General features: G+C 47.6%; 1 protein-coding gene across 2 annotated transcripts; it reads right to left on the minus strand.

The window, feature by feature from the left end:
• Positions 1–1977: 1977 nt before the first annotated feature.
• On the minus strand, positions 1978–14104 carry TOR4A (torsin family 4 member A). Of its 2 annotated transcripts, none has more exons than XM_032233538.1 (2): positions 13968–14104; positions 1978–3445 (listed from the first exon to the last, which is right to left on the minus strand). In XM_032233538.1, exons 1-2 carry the CDS (start codon positions 13996–13998, stop codon positions 2196–2198), a joined length of 1281 nt encoding a protein of 426 aa, XP_032089429.1. In that variant the 5' UTR covers positions 13999–14104; the 3' UTR covers positions 1978–2195. The 2 variants fall into 2 exon arrangements, with proteins under 2 accessions (XP_032089429.1, XP_032089430.1); XM_032233539.1 differs by lacking the exon at positions 13968–14104 and adding an exon at positions 10502–11081.
• Positions 14105–18177: the final 4073 nt, after the last annotated feature.

Consider the following 18177-nt stretch of genomic DNA (forward strand, 5'->3'; position numbering starts at 1 on the left):
TCTTCTTTAAAACCTCCAGTGATGGAGGAGTCACAACTTCTGGTGGCAAGCTGTCCCACCGATTAATTGTTCTAACTGTCAGGAAATTTCCCCTTAGTTCTAGGTTGCTTCTCTCCTTGATTAGTTTCCACCCATTGCTCCTTGTCCTGCCCTCAGGTGCTTTGGAGAATAGCTTGACTCCCTCTTCTTTGGGGCAGCCCCTCAAATATGGGAACCTTGCTATCATGTCACCCCCTAGTCCTCCTTTTCATTAAACTAGACATACCCAATCCCTGCAACCTGTTCATCAATCAATCAATCAACCAGATTAGAACTGGAAGGGACCTTGGAGGTCTTCTAGTCCAACCCCCTGCTTAAGCAGGAAACCCTATTACCATTTCAGACAAATGATTGTCCAGTCTCTTCTTAAAAACTTCCAGTGATGGAGGAGCATCCACAACTTCTGGAGGCAAGGAGTTCCACTGGTTAATTGTTCTCACTCTTAGGAAGTTTCTCCTTAATTCCAGGCTTGATTAGTTCCCACCCATTGCTTCTTGTCTTGCCCTCAGGTGCTTTGGAGAATAGCTTGACTCCCTCTTCTTTGGGGCAACCCCTGAGATATTGGAAGACTGCTATCATGTCTCCCCTAGTCCTTCTTTTCATCAAACTACACCTATCCAGTTCCTGCAACCGTTCTTCATATGTTTTAGCCTCCAGTCCCCTCATCCTCTTTGTTGCTCTTCTCTGCACTCTTTCCAGAGTCCAAATCTATTTTAGTTGAGATTTTTAACAGGCCCTACACAGCATTTGGGGATCAGCTCCTAAATTTACCAATCCAGAAACCCTACACTACTTCAGACAAATGGTTGTCCAACATCTTCTTAAAAACTTCCAGTGTTGGAGCAATCACAACTTCTGGAGGCAAATTGTTCGATTAATTGTTCTCAGGAAAATCCTCCTTACTTGTAAGGTGATTCTGTCCTTGGTTAGTTTCCACCCATTGCTTCTTGTTCTACCCTCAGGTGCTTTGGAGAATAGTTGGACTCCCTGTTCTTTGGGGCAGCCCCTGAGATATTGGAAGGCTGCTATCCTGTCTCCCCTGGTCCTTCTCTTCACTAGACTAGCCATGCCCAGTTCCTTTAACCGTTCTTCCTCTATGTTAGCCTCCAGTCCCCTAATCATCTTTGTGGCTGTTCTCTGCTAAAGAGATAATCCCCCAAGGCCAAAGAAAGAATCTTACACTGGATGAACTGGGAGGATGGCCACCCTTTTCACTGGTCACATCTGAAAGATGCAGCTCCAGAAGAAATAGACAAACCGACATGAATCACATTCTGTTTATTGTGGCTCTCGGCTACGTGGTTTGCAGAAACAACCGTGTCCGAACAAGGGGAGAGCGGGAAGGATCGGTTTATTCCCCTCGCTCTTGAAGCCCCACCCATTTTGATTTAACCCCACCCACTCAGCCTCACCCACCTTCCACCACGCCCCCTTTCCCCCATAAAAGGTAGCCCTCAACTTACAATCCTTCGTTTTGCCACCATTCCAAGTTACGATGGGGAAAGGGAAAGGGGGTGATTTATAAGTCCTCATACGTGCAACTGTTGTGGCATCCCTTGTAGTCATGTGATCGAAATATGGGCACTTAGCACCCGGCTGGTGCTTTGATCACCTGACTCCAAGGGTTGGGTGTCAGTGAGGCAGAAGAACAGCTGGAGCCTGTTCCCAGTGTACGCATGAGCAGAGTGGCCAGATGAAGGGAAGAGCTAAGGAACAGGGGTCAACTTGGGAGGAAGGCCACAAGTGGACGGTGAATGGCCCCTCCCAAAGGGAATAAAAGAGGGGAGAAAGGGGAGTGGAATTTGCAGGAGACCATTAGTTCATTTCATTGGTTCGTGACTCTCTGAGACTCCTTGCCAAGTTTTGCAGATGTCAGCTTGGCAGCTCTCCAAGCCAGAGAAGGTCTGTGACTGTAAATCCTCCCTTGAAAGACTTTGCCGGATATGAATGAGCAGAATTCACAGTCAATGAATAAAAGGGTTTTTTGTCGGGACCAGGAGTTGGCTTCAGGCTCTGGGGAAGCCTCAGCCAGATCACAGGTGACCAGCGTGATGCCGCAACGGTTGTGTGACCAATGGTCACAAGTCACTTTTTTCAGTGCCGTTCCAACTTTGGATGGTTCACTGTCGTAAGTGAAGGACTGCCCGCCTCTATCCTTATAGGAGATTGACCTTGCCGACCACCTGTTTACAACCAGTTCTTCCGAATTCCTTCCCTGCCTTTTTGTAATAGCTGAGCTGGCCGGCCAAGACTTCGATGTGACTTGCGTTGGGGTAAATCCCTTCGCTCATCATCTCCTCGTAGAAGCAGCTCAAGATGTGGGTTTTCTCCAGCAACCCGAAGGGAACGATCTCCACCCCAGTCCAGAAAGGGTGGACCTCACTCAGGAGGGGCCGAAGAGCGGCCTGAAGCTCTTCCAGATCCTTCGGAGGCTGCAACGAGTCGTCGGAAACCTTCTGGAGGAAGTGGCGGGTGATCTCCTCGCCACCCAGGTTGCTGATGAGAATGTAGACAGCGTTGAGATACTCGTTCGTCTGGTTCTTCTGGAAAAACCCACCCAGAGTCTCCAACAGAGTGTCGGGCATGAATTCCACCTCGTCCAGGATAAACACAGGGATGATTTCTTCCATTTCAGCTTGAGCCACCATGTCTCCGATGGTCTCCGATAGCTCCAGTTGGCAGGTGGAGACGGAGCTTTCCGCAGGGCAGTGATGCATCGTGAAATAATGGAGCACGGAACGGGGTCCCATCACCGACCGGAAGTGCTTGGCTAGAAGCCAACCGAGATGGCTTTTGCCAACGCCACTCGGGCCGTTGAAGGAGATGACTAACGGCTTGTTATGGACGTGGGTGGCCAGGTAGTCTTTCAGCAACCCCATGACCCTCTCGATGACCACGGGCTGCCCGAAAACCTCCCGAGCCATGGTCTTCTCCAACCCATCCAGGTCATACTTCATGAGGTTGTCGTCCAGGTTCTCGATGGCGTTGAGGATCTGGAAGCAAATGATGGCCACGAACAAGAGGAGGAACTTGGTGGCTCTGCTCCGGTGCTCGGTGGGCAGGTATTTCCTCGAGCTCTCCGGATATAACACTCGGGGGTTCGTTGTTTTCTTCTTACGCCGTTTGGGCTTGGCCACCGAGAACGGGCCAGCAGGGTCGAAAGTGAAATACTGGGAACTGTTGAAAGATGCTTGGTTGGAGACACTGGCTAATTTGCTTTTCCCCAGGGAAAGCTGCCTCTGAAGAAGTTTCTCTCCGGGCAAGTAGCATTTTTTTAAAGCATGGGCTGTCCTCCGAAGGCGAACTACAGCCCGCACTGGGGAGGACATCAAAGAAAGCTTCTGTGGACTTTTCGCGGGGCTCTTCCGGCTTTCCATCGCGACGTCTTCCTGCCGGTTCGATTGTTCTGCAGAGAGAGCGAAGGACATTTATTTATTTTTTTTAATTGTCATTTGTTTTATTTAGTTTGTCGAACGTGGACGAGATGACAGGTATAAGTATGAACGTGGACGTGAAGGAAAGAAATGAGTACAAGTAAATGGGGACAGTCGGACAGGGACGGAAGGCAGGCTGGTGCGCTTATGCACGCCCCCTTTACGGAGCTCTCAGGAATGGGGTGAGGTCCATGGTAGACAGTTTGAGGTTGAAGCTGTGAGGGTAGATAGATAGATAGATAGATAGATAGATAGATAGATAGATAGATAGATAGATAGATAGATGGATGGATGGATGGATGGATGGATGGATGGATGGATGGATGGGATAGATGGATGGATGGGATAGATGGATGGATGGATGGATGGATGGATGAGATAGATAGATAGATAGATAGATAGATAGATAGATAGATAGATAGATAGATAGATAGATAGATAGATAGATAGATGACAGACAGACAGAGACAGACAGACACATGGATGGATGGATGGATGGATGGATGGATGGATAGATAGATGATAAATCAATAGATGATAGATAGATAGATAGATAGATAGATAGATAGATAGATAGATAGATAGATTAGATAGATAGTAAACACACAGAGAGAGATAGACAGAGACACATGGATACATAGAGAGTAGATAGAGAGATAGATGATAGACATAGATAGACAGATAGATGATAGACAGACAGATGGATAGATAGATAGATAGATAGATAGATAGGCAGAGAGATAGATGACAGATAGACACAGAGACAGATAGATAGATAATAGGCAGATAGACAGACAGACACCGATACATAGATGGTAAACAGAGAGATAGATAGATGATAGATAGACACAGAGACACAGATAGATAATAGACAGACTGACAGATAAATAGATGATAGACAGACAGGCACACAGATACATAGATGGTAGACAGATAGATGATAGACAGACAGACAGATAGATCGATCTCTGTTCTCTCTCTCTCTCTCTCTCTCTCTCTCTCTGAAGTGATGGACACATGAAAGAGAGAAAGAAGAGAAAGAATGAAATGGATTAGAATACACTGTTTCTGTCATTCCTCCCCACCCCTCGATGGTTTTCCAAAGTTGGTTGCAGGGGACCAGCTCTTTCAGGAGCTTAGCACTCCGACTGAAGCCTCCCTTGCAATCAAGACCTGGCACCTGTGATAGAGCAGCACTCCCTTGAGGCTGCCCAGGACGGGCTCACTTTCTCCTCTCCCTAAGATCTCGCAACAAAGAGAGAGGCCTGCCAGGCTGGCAAACATCTGGATGGCCATTCGATGGTCTTCCCTGCCCTCTGCTGGTCAGCTGCATTTCTGCAGCCCAGCTGGGGTAGCTCTGGGAGTACACAGGTGAGTTAATCTGTAAAGGATATTGAGACTCTAGAAAGAGTGCAGAGAAGAGCAACCAGGATGATGAGGGGACTGGAGGCTCAAACATATGAAAAATGACTGCAAGAACTGGGCATGGCTAGTCTAGGCAAGAGAAGGACCAGGGGAGACAGGATAGCAGTCTTCCAATATTTGAGGTCCTGCCACAGAGAGGAGGAAGGGGGTCAAGCTATTTTCCAAAGCACCTGAAGGCCAGACAAGGAATAATGGATGGAAACTGATCCAGGAGAGATTCAACCTGGAAATGAGGAGGAATTTTTCTGACAGTGAGAACAATCAACCAAAGGAACAGAAGTTGCCTTCGGAAGTTGTGGGAGCTTCATCACTGGAGGCTTTCAAGAAGAGACTGGACTGCCATCTGTCAGAAATGATGTTAGGGTCTCCTGCTTGGGTGGGGTGTGGTGGACTAGAAGACCTCCAAGGTCCCTTCCAACTTTGTTAATCTGTAAAGGATATTGAGACTCTAGAAAGAATGCAGAGAAGAGCAACAAAAATGATTAGGGGACTGGAGACTAAAACATACGATGAACGGTTGCAGGAACTGGGCATGGCTAGTCTAGTGAAGAGAAGGAGCAGAGGAGACATGATAGCATCTTCCAATATTTGAGGGAGGGGCTGCCACAGAGAGAAGGAAGGGGGCCAAGCTATTCTCCAAAGCACCCGAAGGCCAGACAAGGAATAATGGATGGAAACTGACCAAGGAGAGATTCAAGCTGGAAATAAGGAGGGATTTTCTGACAGTGAGAACAATCAACAGACGTTGCCTTCGGAAGTTGTGGGAACTTCATCCCTGGAAGCTTTCAAGAAGAGACTGGACTGCCATCTGTCAGAAATGGTGTAGAGTCTCCTGCTTGGGCAGGGGGTTGGACTAGATGACCTCCAAGGTCCCTTCCAACTCTGTTATTCTATTCTATTCTATTCTATTCTAAAGATACCTTTAGAAGTTGTGGAAGCTTCCAAGAAGAGACTGGACTGCCATCTGTCAGAAATGGTTCAGGGTCTCCTGCTTGGGCAGGGGGTTGGACTAGATGATCTCCACGGTCCCTTCCAACTCTGTTATTCTATTCTATTCTATTCTATTCTATTCTATTCTATTCTATTCTATTCTATTCTAAAGATGCCTTTAGAAGTTATGGAAGCTTCCAAGAAGAGACTGGACTGCCATCTGTCAGAAATGGTGTAGGGTCTCCTGCTTGGGCGGGGGTTGGACTAGATGACCTCCAAGGTCCCTTCCAACTCAGTTAATCTGTTAGAATCCATTAAAGTAGAGCTTCGTCTTAGGTCTCTGCATGCATGTGTGCTCCATGCGCAGCAGCTTCTCCCAAGCACCCTGTGTCTTACATGCCACAACTCAACAACCCCAGCAAGGCAGACGGAGCTGTTTCCCTTCATCGTTCCTCTTTCCCATCTTCTATAACCCAACTTTGTTGTATTTGTTGTGTACGGTGACAATAAAGGCTACATATATTTGTCTTCCACGGTCTGTAACGACGAGACAATGAATTTCGCAGGAATCTCACCGACATGTGCCAACAAAGCCTCTGGCTCCTATACTGGGTCACCCTTAGCTGGCTTGTGAAAGCCTGCGTCAATCTCCCGGCTGCCGAGATTGCATCGGGCAATTCTCTCTGCTTCAGAATGCTCGCCCCGATAATTATTAACATGGATTCCTGGAGAGTGGGGCTGGGGAGAGGCGGTTTGGAAGAACTCAACAAACCAGTTGTATCTCATTCTGGGATTGCCAGCGGCCCAGAGCTGTCTCTTTCGGTACAGAAGGAGAAAGGGACTAAGGATCCGTTCGAATTTGGGCTCGTTAAATTCTCAAAACAGGAAAAAAAATAAAGGTGAGGGGCCGTTCGTTCTTGACGTAGCGACTCGTTTAGTGGCCGTTCAAAGTTGCGACGGCGCTTAACCACCGTGGCAAGAGCAGGGACACCGTGCCTCGCTGAACGACGGGCATTCCAGGGCTCGGTTGCGGTCGTCGGCCGAGACAGCCTGCAACACCGCAAATGGCTCAAAGTTTGATTTCCGTTTTATTGAAACGGCGTTTATTTCCCCCCCCCCAAAAAAATTGCTTTGCCTGTGTAAATTTAAGGCAGAAATCCTCCTCGTTGGATCTCGCACGGTTTGTGACTCTGGCCTTTCACCTGCTGTGCAGGATGCAGGTTTTTGGGGACCCCCCCCCCTTTCCTAAAATTGATGCCCAGCAGGTTTTGCAAGAGATGAAAACTTCCAGCATTGCCGATGAGTTGAAAGTTCTAACTAAGAGAGTTTGTTTTCCTAAATTCACTTCCTTGCCATTTTTTCCCCCCAGTTTGTTTCTTCGGCTCCACACGTGGTTTGTTGGAATCGGAAATGAGTCATGGCCATGAAGAAGCAGAAGAAAACTATCTCAAAAGCTGGGTTGCCAAGGAGGAGGAAGAGGAAGAGGAGGGGGAGGAAAAGGAGGAGGAGAAAGACTATGGGGGGGTCCTTGATGCTCTGTAAGCTTGGTTGTTTCCTTGCAGATGTTTCATTACCCAAACTAGGTAACATCATCAGTGCTAGAAGACGGAAGAGGAGGGGGAGAAGAAGAAGAAGAAGAAAAAGAAGAGGAGGAGGAGGAGGAGAAGAAAAACAAGAGGAGGAGAAGGAAGAAGAGGAAGAGGAGGAGGAGGAGAAGAAAAAGAAGAGGAGGAGGAGGAGAAGGAAGAAGAGGAAGAGGAGGAGGACTGTGGGGTCCTTGATGCACTGTAAGCGTGGTTGTTTTCTTGCAGATGTCTCACAAAGGAGGAGGAGGAGGAGGAAGAAGAAGAGGAGGAGGAGGAGGAGGAAGAAGAAGAAGAAGAAGAAGAGGAGGAAGAAGAAGAAGAGGAGGAGAAGAAGAGGAAGAAGAAGAAGAGGAGGAGGAGGAGAGGAGGAGGAGGAGGAAGAAGAGGAGGAGGAGGAAGAAGAAGAGGAGGAGGAGGAGGAAGAAGAGGAGGAAGAAGAAGAGGAGGAGGAGGAGAGGAGGAGGAGGAAGAGGAGGAGGAGGAGAAGAGGAGGAGTGGAGGAGGAGGAGGAAGAAGAAGAGAAGGAGGAAGAAGAGGAGGAGGAAAAGGAGGAGGGGGTGGACTGTGGGATCCTTGATGGTCTTGGTGGTTTTCTTGCAGATGTTTCATTACCCAAACTAGGTAACATCATCAGTGCTAGAAGACGGAGGAGGAGGAGGAGATGAAGAATTAGAATTAGAATTAGAATTAGAGGAGGAGGAGGAGGAGGAGGAGGAGGAGGAGGAGGAGGAGGAGGACGACTGTGGGGTCCTTGGTGTTCCCGGTGCTTGGTGGTTTCCTTGCAGACGTTTCGCGACCCAACTAAGCAACATCATCAGTGCTGCTGCCCCCCCCCCTCCTGATTACCACTGATCCCTAACTGGCTCACGAAACGTCCTCCAGGAAACCACCAAGCACGGCGAGCAACAAAGACCCCCAAAGTTTTAGTCAGTGACTTTGGCCGCCATTAAAAAGGGGGGCAGGAGCAGAAGCTCTTGAGATCATTGGGAGAAGCACATCCGGTGTTCTCCGTGGCTTTCCTTGAAAGAACTCTGGGGTTTCCCGCCGGAAGATCCAAAGGTCACCACTCTTTTTTTATTTTTAAAGTTTAATTTGGGGCAGGAAACGGGACAATTCTGCTTCACAGCCACTTCACTTCCTCCAAAGAGGACTGGCGGATACGCACTCCCGAAATTGAGCCCCTCTCCTCCCTAGCCTCCTTCCGTTGTTTCCAGAAAGTGAAATGGAAACAGAGCTATGACCTTCCCATAAGTTTCAGCAGAAATCCAAAACGGGACTCCTCCTCCCGAATATTAATCAACTTTTCCTAATATCCTCCCAATTCCTTTGGATCCTAAAAGTTGGTCATGTCTAGATGTTGTTGTTTTTTCACCAGCCTCTGACTGATAACCGAATTGGCTGAAAAGAAGCTAGCGGTTACATCTCGCCGGCTCTTTTTGGGAGGAGGGGATTGCCCCCCAAATGAAATATTTAAAACTCCAGTTGGTTCCTTGAAGCAAAACCTCCCAAAGCACTGATGGTGTTGCCTAGTTGGGTGAGGAAACGTCTGTAAGAAAACAACCAAGCCCAGAGCTACAGTATATAAACAGGGAGCGAGTCACACTCACTGGCGCTGATGGTTTTATCTAGTCGGGTAATAAAATGGCTGCAAGAAGATAACCAAGCAGATAGAGTACCAAGGACTCCACAGTTCTCCTCCTCCTCTCCACAAACCTCACTCCCTTCTAGCACTGATGATGTTCCCTAGTTGGGTGATGAAACGCCTGCAACAGAACCACCAAGCTCAGAGCACTAAGGAGCCCACAGTTCTTCTCCTCCTCCTCCTCCTCCTCCTCCTCCTCCTCCTCCTCCTCCTCCTCCTCCCAAACCTCACTCCCTTCTAGCACTGATGATGTTCCCTAGTTGGGTGATGAAACATTTGCAAGAAAACCACCAAGCTCAGAGCACTAAAGAGCCCACAGTTCTCCTCCTCCTCCCCCTCCCCCCTCCTCCTCCTCCTCCTCCTCCCTCTTCCTCCTCCCAAAACCCCACTCCCTTCTAGCTCTGATGATGTTCCCTAGTTGGGTCATGAAATGCCTGCAAGAAAACCACCAAGCTCAGAGCACTAAAGAGCCCACAGTTCTCCTCCCCCTCCCCCTCCTCCTCCTCCTCCTCCTCCTCTTCCTCCTCCCAAACCCCACTCCCTTCTAGCTCTGATGATGTTCCCTAGTTGGGTCATGAAATGCCTGCAAGAAAACCACCAAGCTCAGAGAGCACCAAGGACCCCACAGTTCTCCTCCTCCTCCGTTATGCCCTGCTGATGTTACCTAGTTGGGTAATACAACATCTGCAAAAAGACAACAAAGCTCAGAGGGCACCAAGGAGCCCACAGTCCTCTCCCTCATTCTCCCCCTTTCTTTCTCCTCTACATACACCTCTTCTTTCTAGCACTGATGATGTTCCCTAGCTGGGTCATGAAATGTCTGCAGGAAACCAACCAGGTTCAGAGAGTGCCAAGGACTCCACAGTCCTCCTCCTCCTCTTCACCCACAACCCACTCCCTTCTAGCACTGATGATGTTCCCTAGCTGGGTCATGAAATATCTGCAAGAAACTAACCAGGCTCAGAGAATGCCAAGGACTCCACAGTACTCCTCCTCCTCCTCCTCCTTCTCTTCTTCTTCCTCCTCCTCCTCCTCCTCCTCCTCCTCCTCCTCCTCCTCCTCCTCCTCCTCCTCCTCCTCCTCCAAGCAAACCACCAAGATCAGAGCTTCTGTATATAAACAGAGAGAAAGTCCCACTCCCTGGGTCAGGAAACGTTTGCAAGCAAACCACCAAGCTAACACCCGTATCTGAACAGAGCACAAGCCGCCTTCACCAGCACTGATGTTTTTACCTAGTTGGGTGATGAGAAGCCTGCAAGCAAAGAACCAAGGACCACCCCCCCCCCCCCCCCCCCAAAAAAACAAGGCTCCATTTCCCAAAGCGCCCACCAACCGTGGCCAAGCTGCAGCCTTCGCAGCTCACAGCTTCCCATCCCATTCAACTGCTGACCCTCCCCAAACCACACACGCCCTCCACCCACAGGAAAGCAGGACGTTTACTGTACCAAGCGTCGGATTCGGGGAGCTTCAGCGGCCGGGGAGCGCCTTCCCTTCTGCAGAGGAATGCCAGCCGTCCCATTGCTCAGGGCTCGGCTTCGGCGGCTGGGGGAGAATCCAGCTGCGGGTTCAGAGGCCCCGTCACCTGCTCTCGGTGTGCATGTGTGTGAGAAAGAAAGAGGAAAAGAGCACACTGGGGAGGAGACTGCTTCCCTTCTTCCTCATGCTTCCTTCTCCATCTGCACACGCCCGCCTGCCAGGGCTCTTATCTCGGTTGCGCTGCAGCTAAGGTTTGGCTGAGGGCCTGCGGGCTGTCTCTGAGCTCTGTCTGTTGCAAGAGAGTTTCTGCTTCCACTCTCTCTCTCTCTCTCTCTCTCACACACACACACACACAAGCACACAACTCTGCCAATAGCTCTCTGTCTTGGCTGCCTCCCGGCTGCACAGGAAACTCGCGTTTAATTAAGGGGTTGGGTTGGCAACACTGACCAACCAACCAGGTTCAGGTCAGCTAGAGAGAGAGGGGAGAGACAGAGACAGAGAGAGACAGAGAGAGACAGACACACAAAGAGAGAGACACAGAGAGAGGGGGGGGGCAAAGGGGTGTTTAGAAAGAGAGAAAGACAGAGAGAGACAAAGAGAGAGAGTGAGAAAGAGAAAGACACAGAGAGAGAGAGAGAGAGAGAGAGAGATACACACACAGAGAGACAGAGAGAGACAGATAGTAAGAGAAAGACACAGAGACACACACAGAGAAAGAGACACAGAGAGTGAGACAGAAAGAGAGACAGAGAAAGAGAGACAGAGAGAGAGAAGACACAAGGGAGAGAGAGGGGGCAAAGGGGTGTTTAGAAAGAGAAAGACAGAGACAGAGAGAGAGACAGAGAGAGAAAGACACAAGAGACAGAGAGAGAGAGAGGGGGGGGGTGTTTAGAAAGAGAGAAAGACAGAGAGAGACAGAGAGAGAGAGACAGAGTGAGAAAGAGAAAGACAAAAGAGAGAGAGAGAGGTGTGCATGTTTAGAAAGAGAGAAAGACAGAGAGAGACAGAGAGACAGCGTGAGAAAGACACAAAAGAGACAGACAGACAGAGAGTGAGACAGAGAAAGAGAAAGAGAAAGACAGAGACAGAGAGAGGAAGAGAAACACAAGAGAGAGAGAGAGACAGAGACAGACAGACAGAGTGAGGCAGAGAGAGAGAGAGAGGGAGGGAGGGAGAGAAAGAGAGAGTTAGACAGAGAAAGAGAGAGGGGGGCAAAGGGGTGTTTAGAAAGAGAGAAAGACAGAGAAAGAAAGACAGACAGACAGAGGGGGGGGGGCAGGGGAAAGGGATGTTTAGAAAGAGAGCCAAGGAATGTGTTGAGTCCAGCAGGACAATGGGGGACATTCCCGCAACAGGCAGAAGCCGTTTTTCCTGAAACCTTGAGGTCAGGGGGAGGGTTCGAGCGCAGCCTCTTCTTCTCATTAGCTTTCGAGCGATGTTCTCAGCCAGCCAGTGAAAGCCAGAGGAAGGAAGAAGTGAAACTGTTCTGAACTCCAAGGATGGTCAACTTCCTTCCCCTTCCGTTCCATTCCGTTCCTGGGAACTTGGGACCCATGCAATTTCTTTTTTTGTGCCCTTGCTGCCCTTCCTGAAGTCATGCCTACTTCCCCAAAGTTACTGGACCTGGCCTGGTTAACATCCCTACCTACCCAAAGGTGCCTTTGTTCCCCCCAACTAGGTAACATTATCAGTGCTAGAAGGGAGTGGGGTTTGTGGAGGAGGAGGAAGAGGAGTGTGGGGTTCTTGGTGCACCCTGAGGTTGGTGGTTTTCTTGCAGACGTTTCATGACCCAACTAGGTAACATCATCAGGGCCAGAAGGATGCGGGAATTGCTCTGCATGTTACCTAATTTGGACCACGAAGTGTCTGCAAGAAAACCACCAAGCTCTGAGAGCACCAAGGACTTTGCCATCTGTCTTCTACTTGAAGGATGCCATTGTGCCGTGGAGAAACGGTGGCCCATTTCGTCCCCAAGGTGCTTTTTCAAGAGGCAACTGGTTTTTCATCTTTCCGGACTTCTTCAGCACTGAAGAAGAGAAAAGAAGAGCTGAAGAAGCTTCTTGGATGAGAAGCAAAAGGTCTTCAAAGGAAAAACGAGAACGTCCAGTTGTCTCTTGAAAAAGCACCTTTGGGACAACCAAGACTTTGGATGACTGAGAATCCCCATAGAACATTTCGTCCCAGCTCTCTACAAGAATCTGGCCAACTAACCGTCAACGGGAAATGAGCGGGGGATAAGAGAGGCAATCAAAGTGGGGTGGGCTTAGATCTCCAACGAGTGGCTCATTTCCAAATCTTACCAAACTAAAGCGATCACTTCTTCTGGCCAACATAGACAATAGTTAGGGGAAGCCAGGAAGCGTGGATCGGCTCCATCCAAAGGACCATTCCATGCTCTCTATGGGCCATCCACACAATTCACTTAACAACTGTCGCTCTGAGCGGTGGAGATTTTGGCCTTGGTGGTGGACGTAATTTGAGGACTACCGGTATTGGGTCCCAGGCTTCCCTAACTGGGCAAATTGTGTTGCGTTTTGATTTCTGTTATTCTTTGAGATCATAAGGGAGATCGAGACGAAGCTGCTTTAACGCAAGGTGTGAACCCAATCAGCATTTTACAGCTTAACCAGGAACTGGGACTAACCGCCCTTCTAAACATCAAAGCTAAGCTTGATAAGAAAAACGGATCTTCTCAAAGCCATCGTCCTTAGCACTGAAAACCCAAATCTCCCTACACACCAAGTTTTAAAGTCCAGCTCGTATAACTTGGCTTCCTGATAAGAGAAGAAAGGGAACCCGCCATTGGCTACGAAGATCATCAACTGAACTGGTTGAAATTCTCCTCCCGTCTCTGTTCTGTTCTCACCGAGGCTTCCCGAGAGCGTGAAGCCAACTCCTGGTCCCGACAAAAAACCCTTTTATTAATTTGCTGTGAATTCTGCTCATTCACATCCAGCAAAGTCTTTCAAGGGAGGATTTACAGTCACAGACCTTATCTGGCTTGGAGAGCTGCCAGGCTGATAGCTGCAAAACTCGGCAAGGAGTCTCGGAGAGTCACGTACCAATTGAGTGAATTAATGGTCTCCTGCAAACTCCACTCCCCTTTCGCTCCTCTTTTATTTCCTCTGGGAGGGGCCATTCACCGTCCCCCTGTGGCCTTCCTCCCAAGTCGGCCCCTGTTCTTTAACTGCTCCCTTTCTTTGGCCACTCTGCGCATGCGCACATTGGGAACAGGCTCCCGCTGTTCTTCTGCCTCACTGATGTCTGACTCCGAAGGCAGCTGATAACTGTCAGACGGCCCCTGGCCTCCTCTTTGCCTCCGACGCAGAGCCCTCATCAGAGCCTTCCCCAGACTCCAGGACTGGCCCATGCTCCTCCCCAACCCTCCTCACTGTCCGAATCTGCTGCCACAAGAAGGCCCTGCTCACTCACCATTGGGAGAGTCTTCTCTAGCTAGTTCCATCTATGATATTCCTCAGCTTCCCTTGTGGGGACAACCACTTGATGTTTTTTTTCCGGACTTTCTGCTCCCTTGCTCTATCAGCCTGGGAGATGGCCGCATGCAAATGTACTGAGGGAGCTTCAACAATGGATAGATTCCGTCCCCCTCTTTTGCATATCTGATGCAAAAGCCCTAAAGGTTAAAAGCCCAGAGCAGAAAAGCAGAAAAAAATGACAAAAGGTGAAGCAAGAGAAGAAGAAGAAGAGGAAAATACAATTTTAGAGATAAGAGTCTCTTGCAGCCTGAAACACAGTGGCAGGAACTGGGAATATGTCTAGTTTAATGAAAAGAAGGACTAGGGGAGACAGGGTAGCAGTCTTCCAATATCTCAGGGGCTGCCCCAAAGACGATGCAGTCAAGCTATTCTCCAAGGCACCCGAGGGCAGGAGAAGAAGCAATGGGTGGAAACTAATCAAGGAGGGAAGCAACCTAAAATTAAGGAGAAACTTCCTGACAAGTGAGGACAATTAATCAGTGGAAGGACATGCCTCCAGAAGTTGTCACTCCTCCATCACTGGAGGTTTTAAAGAAGAGCACTCGACAAGCTTTTGTGCGAAATGGTGTTGGGTCTCCTGCTCGAGCAGGCAGTTGGACTAGACGACCTCTAAGGTCCCTTCCAACTCTGATATTCTTTGTTCGAGGTGGATGAGAACCGAAGCGTCTTCAAATAAAAACCAGAAAGTCCTGTTGCGTCCTGAAAAAAGCTCCTTGACCTGGGAGACTGAGGAGCTCCATAGACAAGGAGAAGGAGGTGGAGTAGAGAGAGAGAGAGAGAGAGAGAGAGAGAGAGAGAGGAGGAGGAGGAGGAGGAGGAGGAGGAGGAGGAGGAGGAGGAGGAGGAGGAGGAGGAGGAGAAAAGGGGGGAAGGGGAAGGAGGTAGAAGGAAGGAGAGACAGAAGGGAAATATCTACGTGCTGAAATTCTTACTTTCTGTCTCTCTCTCCATGCTCTCTCCCTACAATCATTTGCACCCTGTTTTTTGGGACTGCTGCTTGTGCCTAACCCTAGTAAAAATATTTAGCAGCAACCATCTGATGGGAGGAAGGGAGGGGCATTCCCCCAGTTCACTGACGGAAACTGCTTTGCATGCAATATTATCTAGAACCTGCCAAGCAGGGTTGTCCACTTCAGATGGAATGATGGATGGATGGATGGATGGCCTGCGGTAGCTTAGCCTTAATATCCAGCTGCATTTGCCACGCAAGAAAACTAGGATTTCGTTTCGTCGTTCCCCAATGAACTCTTGCTTTGCAGGCAAGAGGCCCTTAGCGTGCTGTTCAATGTGTCATCTCTTCTCTAATGCAATTGACATCCTGAATCGTGTCTTAATTCAGGATGGAAAGCAGAGGCGTTTTTTTTAGACCATGGAAGACAGACTCATTGGGCTGGGAAGGATCTTGGAGGTCTACTTGGAGGTGTTCCGTGAGAAAATGTTGGTGGTCCGCAGAAAAATTATTTGCCTCTTTTATATGGCACTAAATCAGGGTCCTCAAACTTCGGCCCCTGGGACGGATATGTGCAATGAACGCTTGTGTTGCTGCAGAGAGTCTCCCCCTTTGGGGTCTTTTTGTGAGGATTGGAGGGGGGGTAGAAATTCTGACTTGGGGTCTGCTCAGCCTCCTGGTGGGGGGCTTTGGGCGAAGGCTGGAGGGAAGCACCGCTGGTGGCGAAGAGTCAGAGGGCCTCGTTCCAGTGGGACAGCATCATGGCCTGGAACTGGCTGACCACCTTAGCCAGTTCCTGGCTGATTTTTAAAATATTGAATGATAACATATAGTAAGGGATTAACAAACCCAGGGTGCAAAATAATGTTATTTAAGTTTAGACGAATTAATGGGAAAATGTAAAAGGAATATGAAATGAGACTCAGTACCCTGTTTTCCCGAAAATAAGACCTCCCCGGAAGGGAGGGAAGGGAAGGTTTTGGGGGTTGGGGGGGAGGGAGGTTTGACGAGGGGTGTTAGATTTTAAAGTAATATGATTGCACATGTATACTGTTTTCTCTTATTTTTTCTTTAAAACTAAGATGTTAAGTATATTGATATGGAAGCATAAATACCATCAACAGAATGGAGTTTGCTCAGAAGCTGAAATACACCAAGTGAATGAGAGGAAGAGGGGGAAACAGAGGAGAGAAGAAAGATAGGAAGAGGGGGATAGGAGGGAGGGTAAGTGGGGGGAAGATGAGGAGATTAAGGAGGAGTGGAATGAAGAGAGAGGAGAAGGAGAAAGGAAGGGGAAGTAGAGTAGAAAAGGATGATGGAGGGAAGATAGGAAGTAGGAGAGAGGTAGAAGAAAGAGGTGTATGAAGAGCAGAAGAGCTAATAATGGGTTGTTATCTTTTGGGGCATTGATGACAAGAGGAACTGATGTAATTACTACTTAGTACAATAGGATATTGGCTATGTAATCGTATACATGTGATTATATGTTATGAAAATGGAAAATAAAAAAAGGATATTAAAAAAAAAAAAGACCTCCCCAGATAATAAGCCTAACTGGGCTTTTGAACACGTGGCTAAAATAAGCCCTCCCCCAAAATATTGCAACACAGCAGCCATGAAGCGACCATGCTCGCCGGCTCCTGCACCTCAAAAATAAGACCATTCAGATGAGAAATACAAGCTGGAATGGAGAAGATGGATTGACTGTATTCAGAATAAATAAGGGACTAAGAAACTCCAGATAGCTTATGAATGAATGAGCAAGGGAGGTTACAATTTGCTTAAAGTTAGCTTTACAAAAGGGGAGTTAATGTACAAGTGAGGGATGATGCTAAAGTCTGTTAGCTTATTTTAGAATATGGATGTTTTTATACCCTGTATTTGCTCTGGGAGGTTGGGGGGGAATTGGGTTTGTGGGGGAGGGGAGGTATATATTTGTAAAACTTTTTTTTCCCTAAAATTTTCAATAAAAATAAAAATAATAAGATCTCCCCGAAAATAAGAGCAAACACTTATTTTGGGGATTGAAAGAAAATAAGACCCTGTCTCATTTTCGGGGAAATACAATGTTGTTGAAGTTGGAAGATTAGAACTCCACATACTATTTCTATTATTATTGCTAACGTTGTTGAAAAAAAAGACTTGACCCAGTCAAGGCACTGTCCTCAAAATACGTTCATGTTAGAAAAAATTAATTCATTTTTTTTAAAAAAAAGGAATATAATTGATGCAAAAAAAAAACCCAACCACCCAAAATGGATGAATTGTGAAAACGGATAGATAGATGATAGATAGATAGATAGATAGATAGATAGATAGATAGATAGATAGATGATAGATAGATAGATAGATAGATAGATAGATAGATAGATAGATAGATAGATAGATAATGGATGGATGATAGATATAGATATAGGGAGATATAGATAGATAGATAGATAGATAGATAGATAGATAGATAGATAGATAGATAGATAGATAGATAGATAGAGATAATGGATGGGTGATAGATATAGATATAGGGAGATATAAAGATAGATGATAGATAGATAGATAGATAGATAGATAGATAGATAGACAGACAGACAGACAGATAGATAATGGATGGATGATAGATATAGATATAGGGAGATATAGATAGGGATAGATAGATAGATAGATAGATAGATAGATAGATAGATAGATAGACAGACAGACAGACAGACAGACAGACAGATGATGGATGATATAGAGATATAGATAGGGATAGATAGATAGATAGATAGATAGATAGATAGATAGATGATAGATATGAATTGTGAAAATGGTGGTGGCCTCAACCTTCAGATTCTTCCTCCACTTGAAATCCAAGCCAAAAAAAAAAACATATCTTGAAGGTTCTGGTTAAAACTCAGCAGACATGGTGACGGCCAAAGCACAACTTGGGAGACATGAAATCAACGGTACAGTTGACATTTAGGTTTGCTGCTGCGTCTACCGTATTTAGCTTGTTGAGCTCAGCAATAAATTCTGGGGCCAGCCAGAAAGGGCTCCAGGCTGGCGCCTTTGTCTGAAAAGGAAACGGAAATTTGCAAAAGACTTTGCAAAGGGAAAGGAAATGAAATGTCATGGGATAACAGCCTGAAAACAGCCCGAAAAACAGCCAAAAACCATGGACACGCTGGCCAGCTGGTTGACACATTTCCAATTTGGGCAT

The sequence above is a fragment of the Thamnophis elegans genome, chromosome 16 (assembly GCF_009769535.1).
Source record: "Thamnophis elegans isolate rThaEle1 chromosome 16, rThaEle1.pri, whole genome shotgun sequence".
NCBI classification, from domain to species: Eukaryota; Metazoa; Chordata; class Lepidosauria; order Squamata; family Colubridae; genus Thamnophis; species Thamnophis elegans.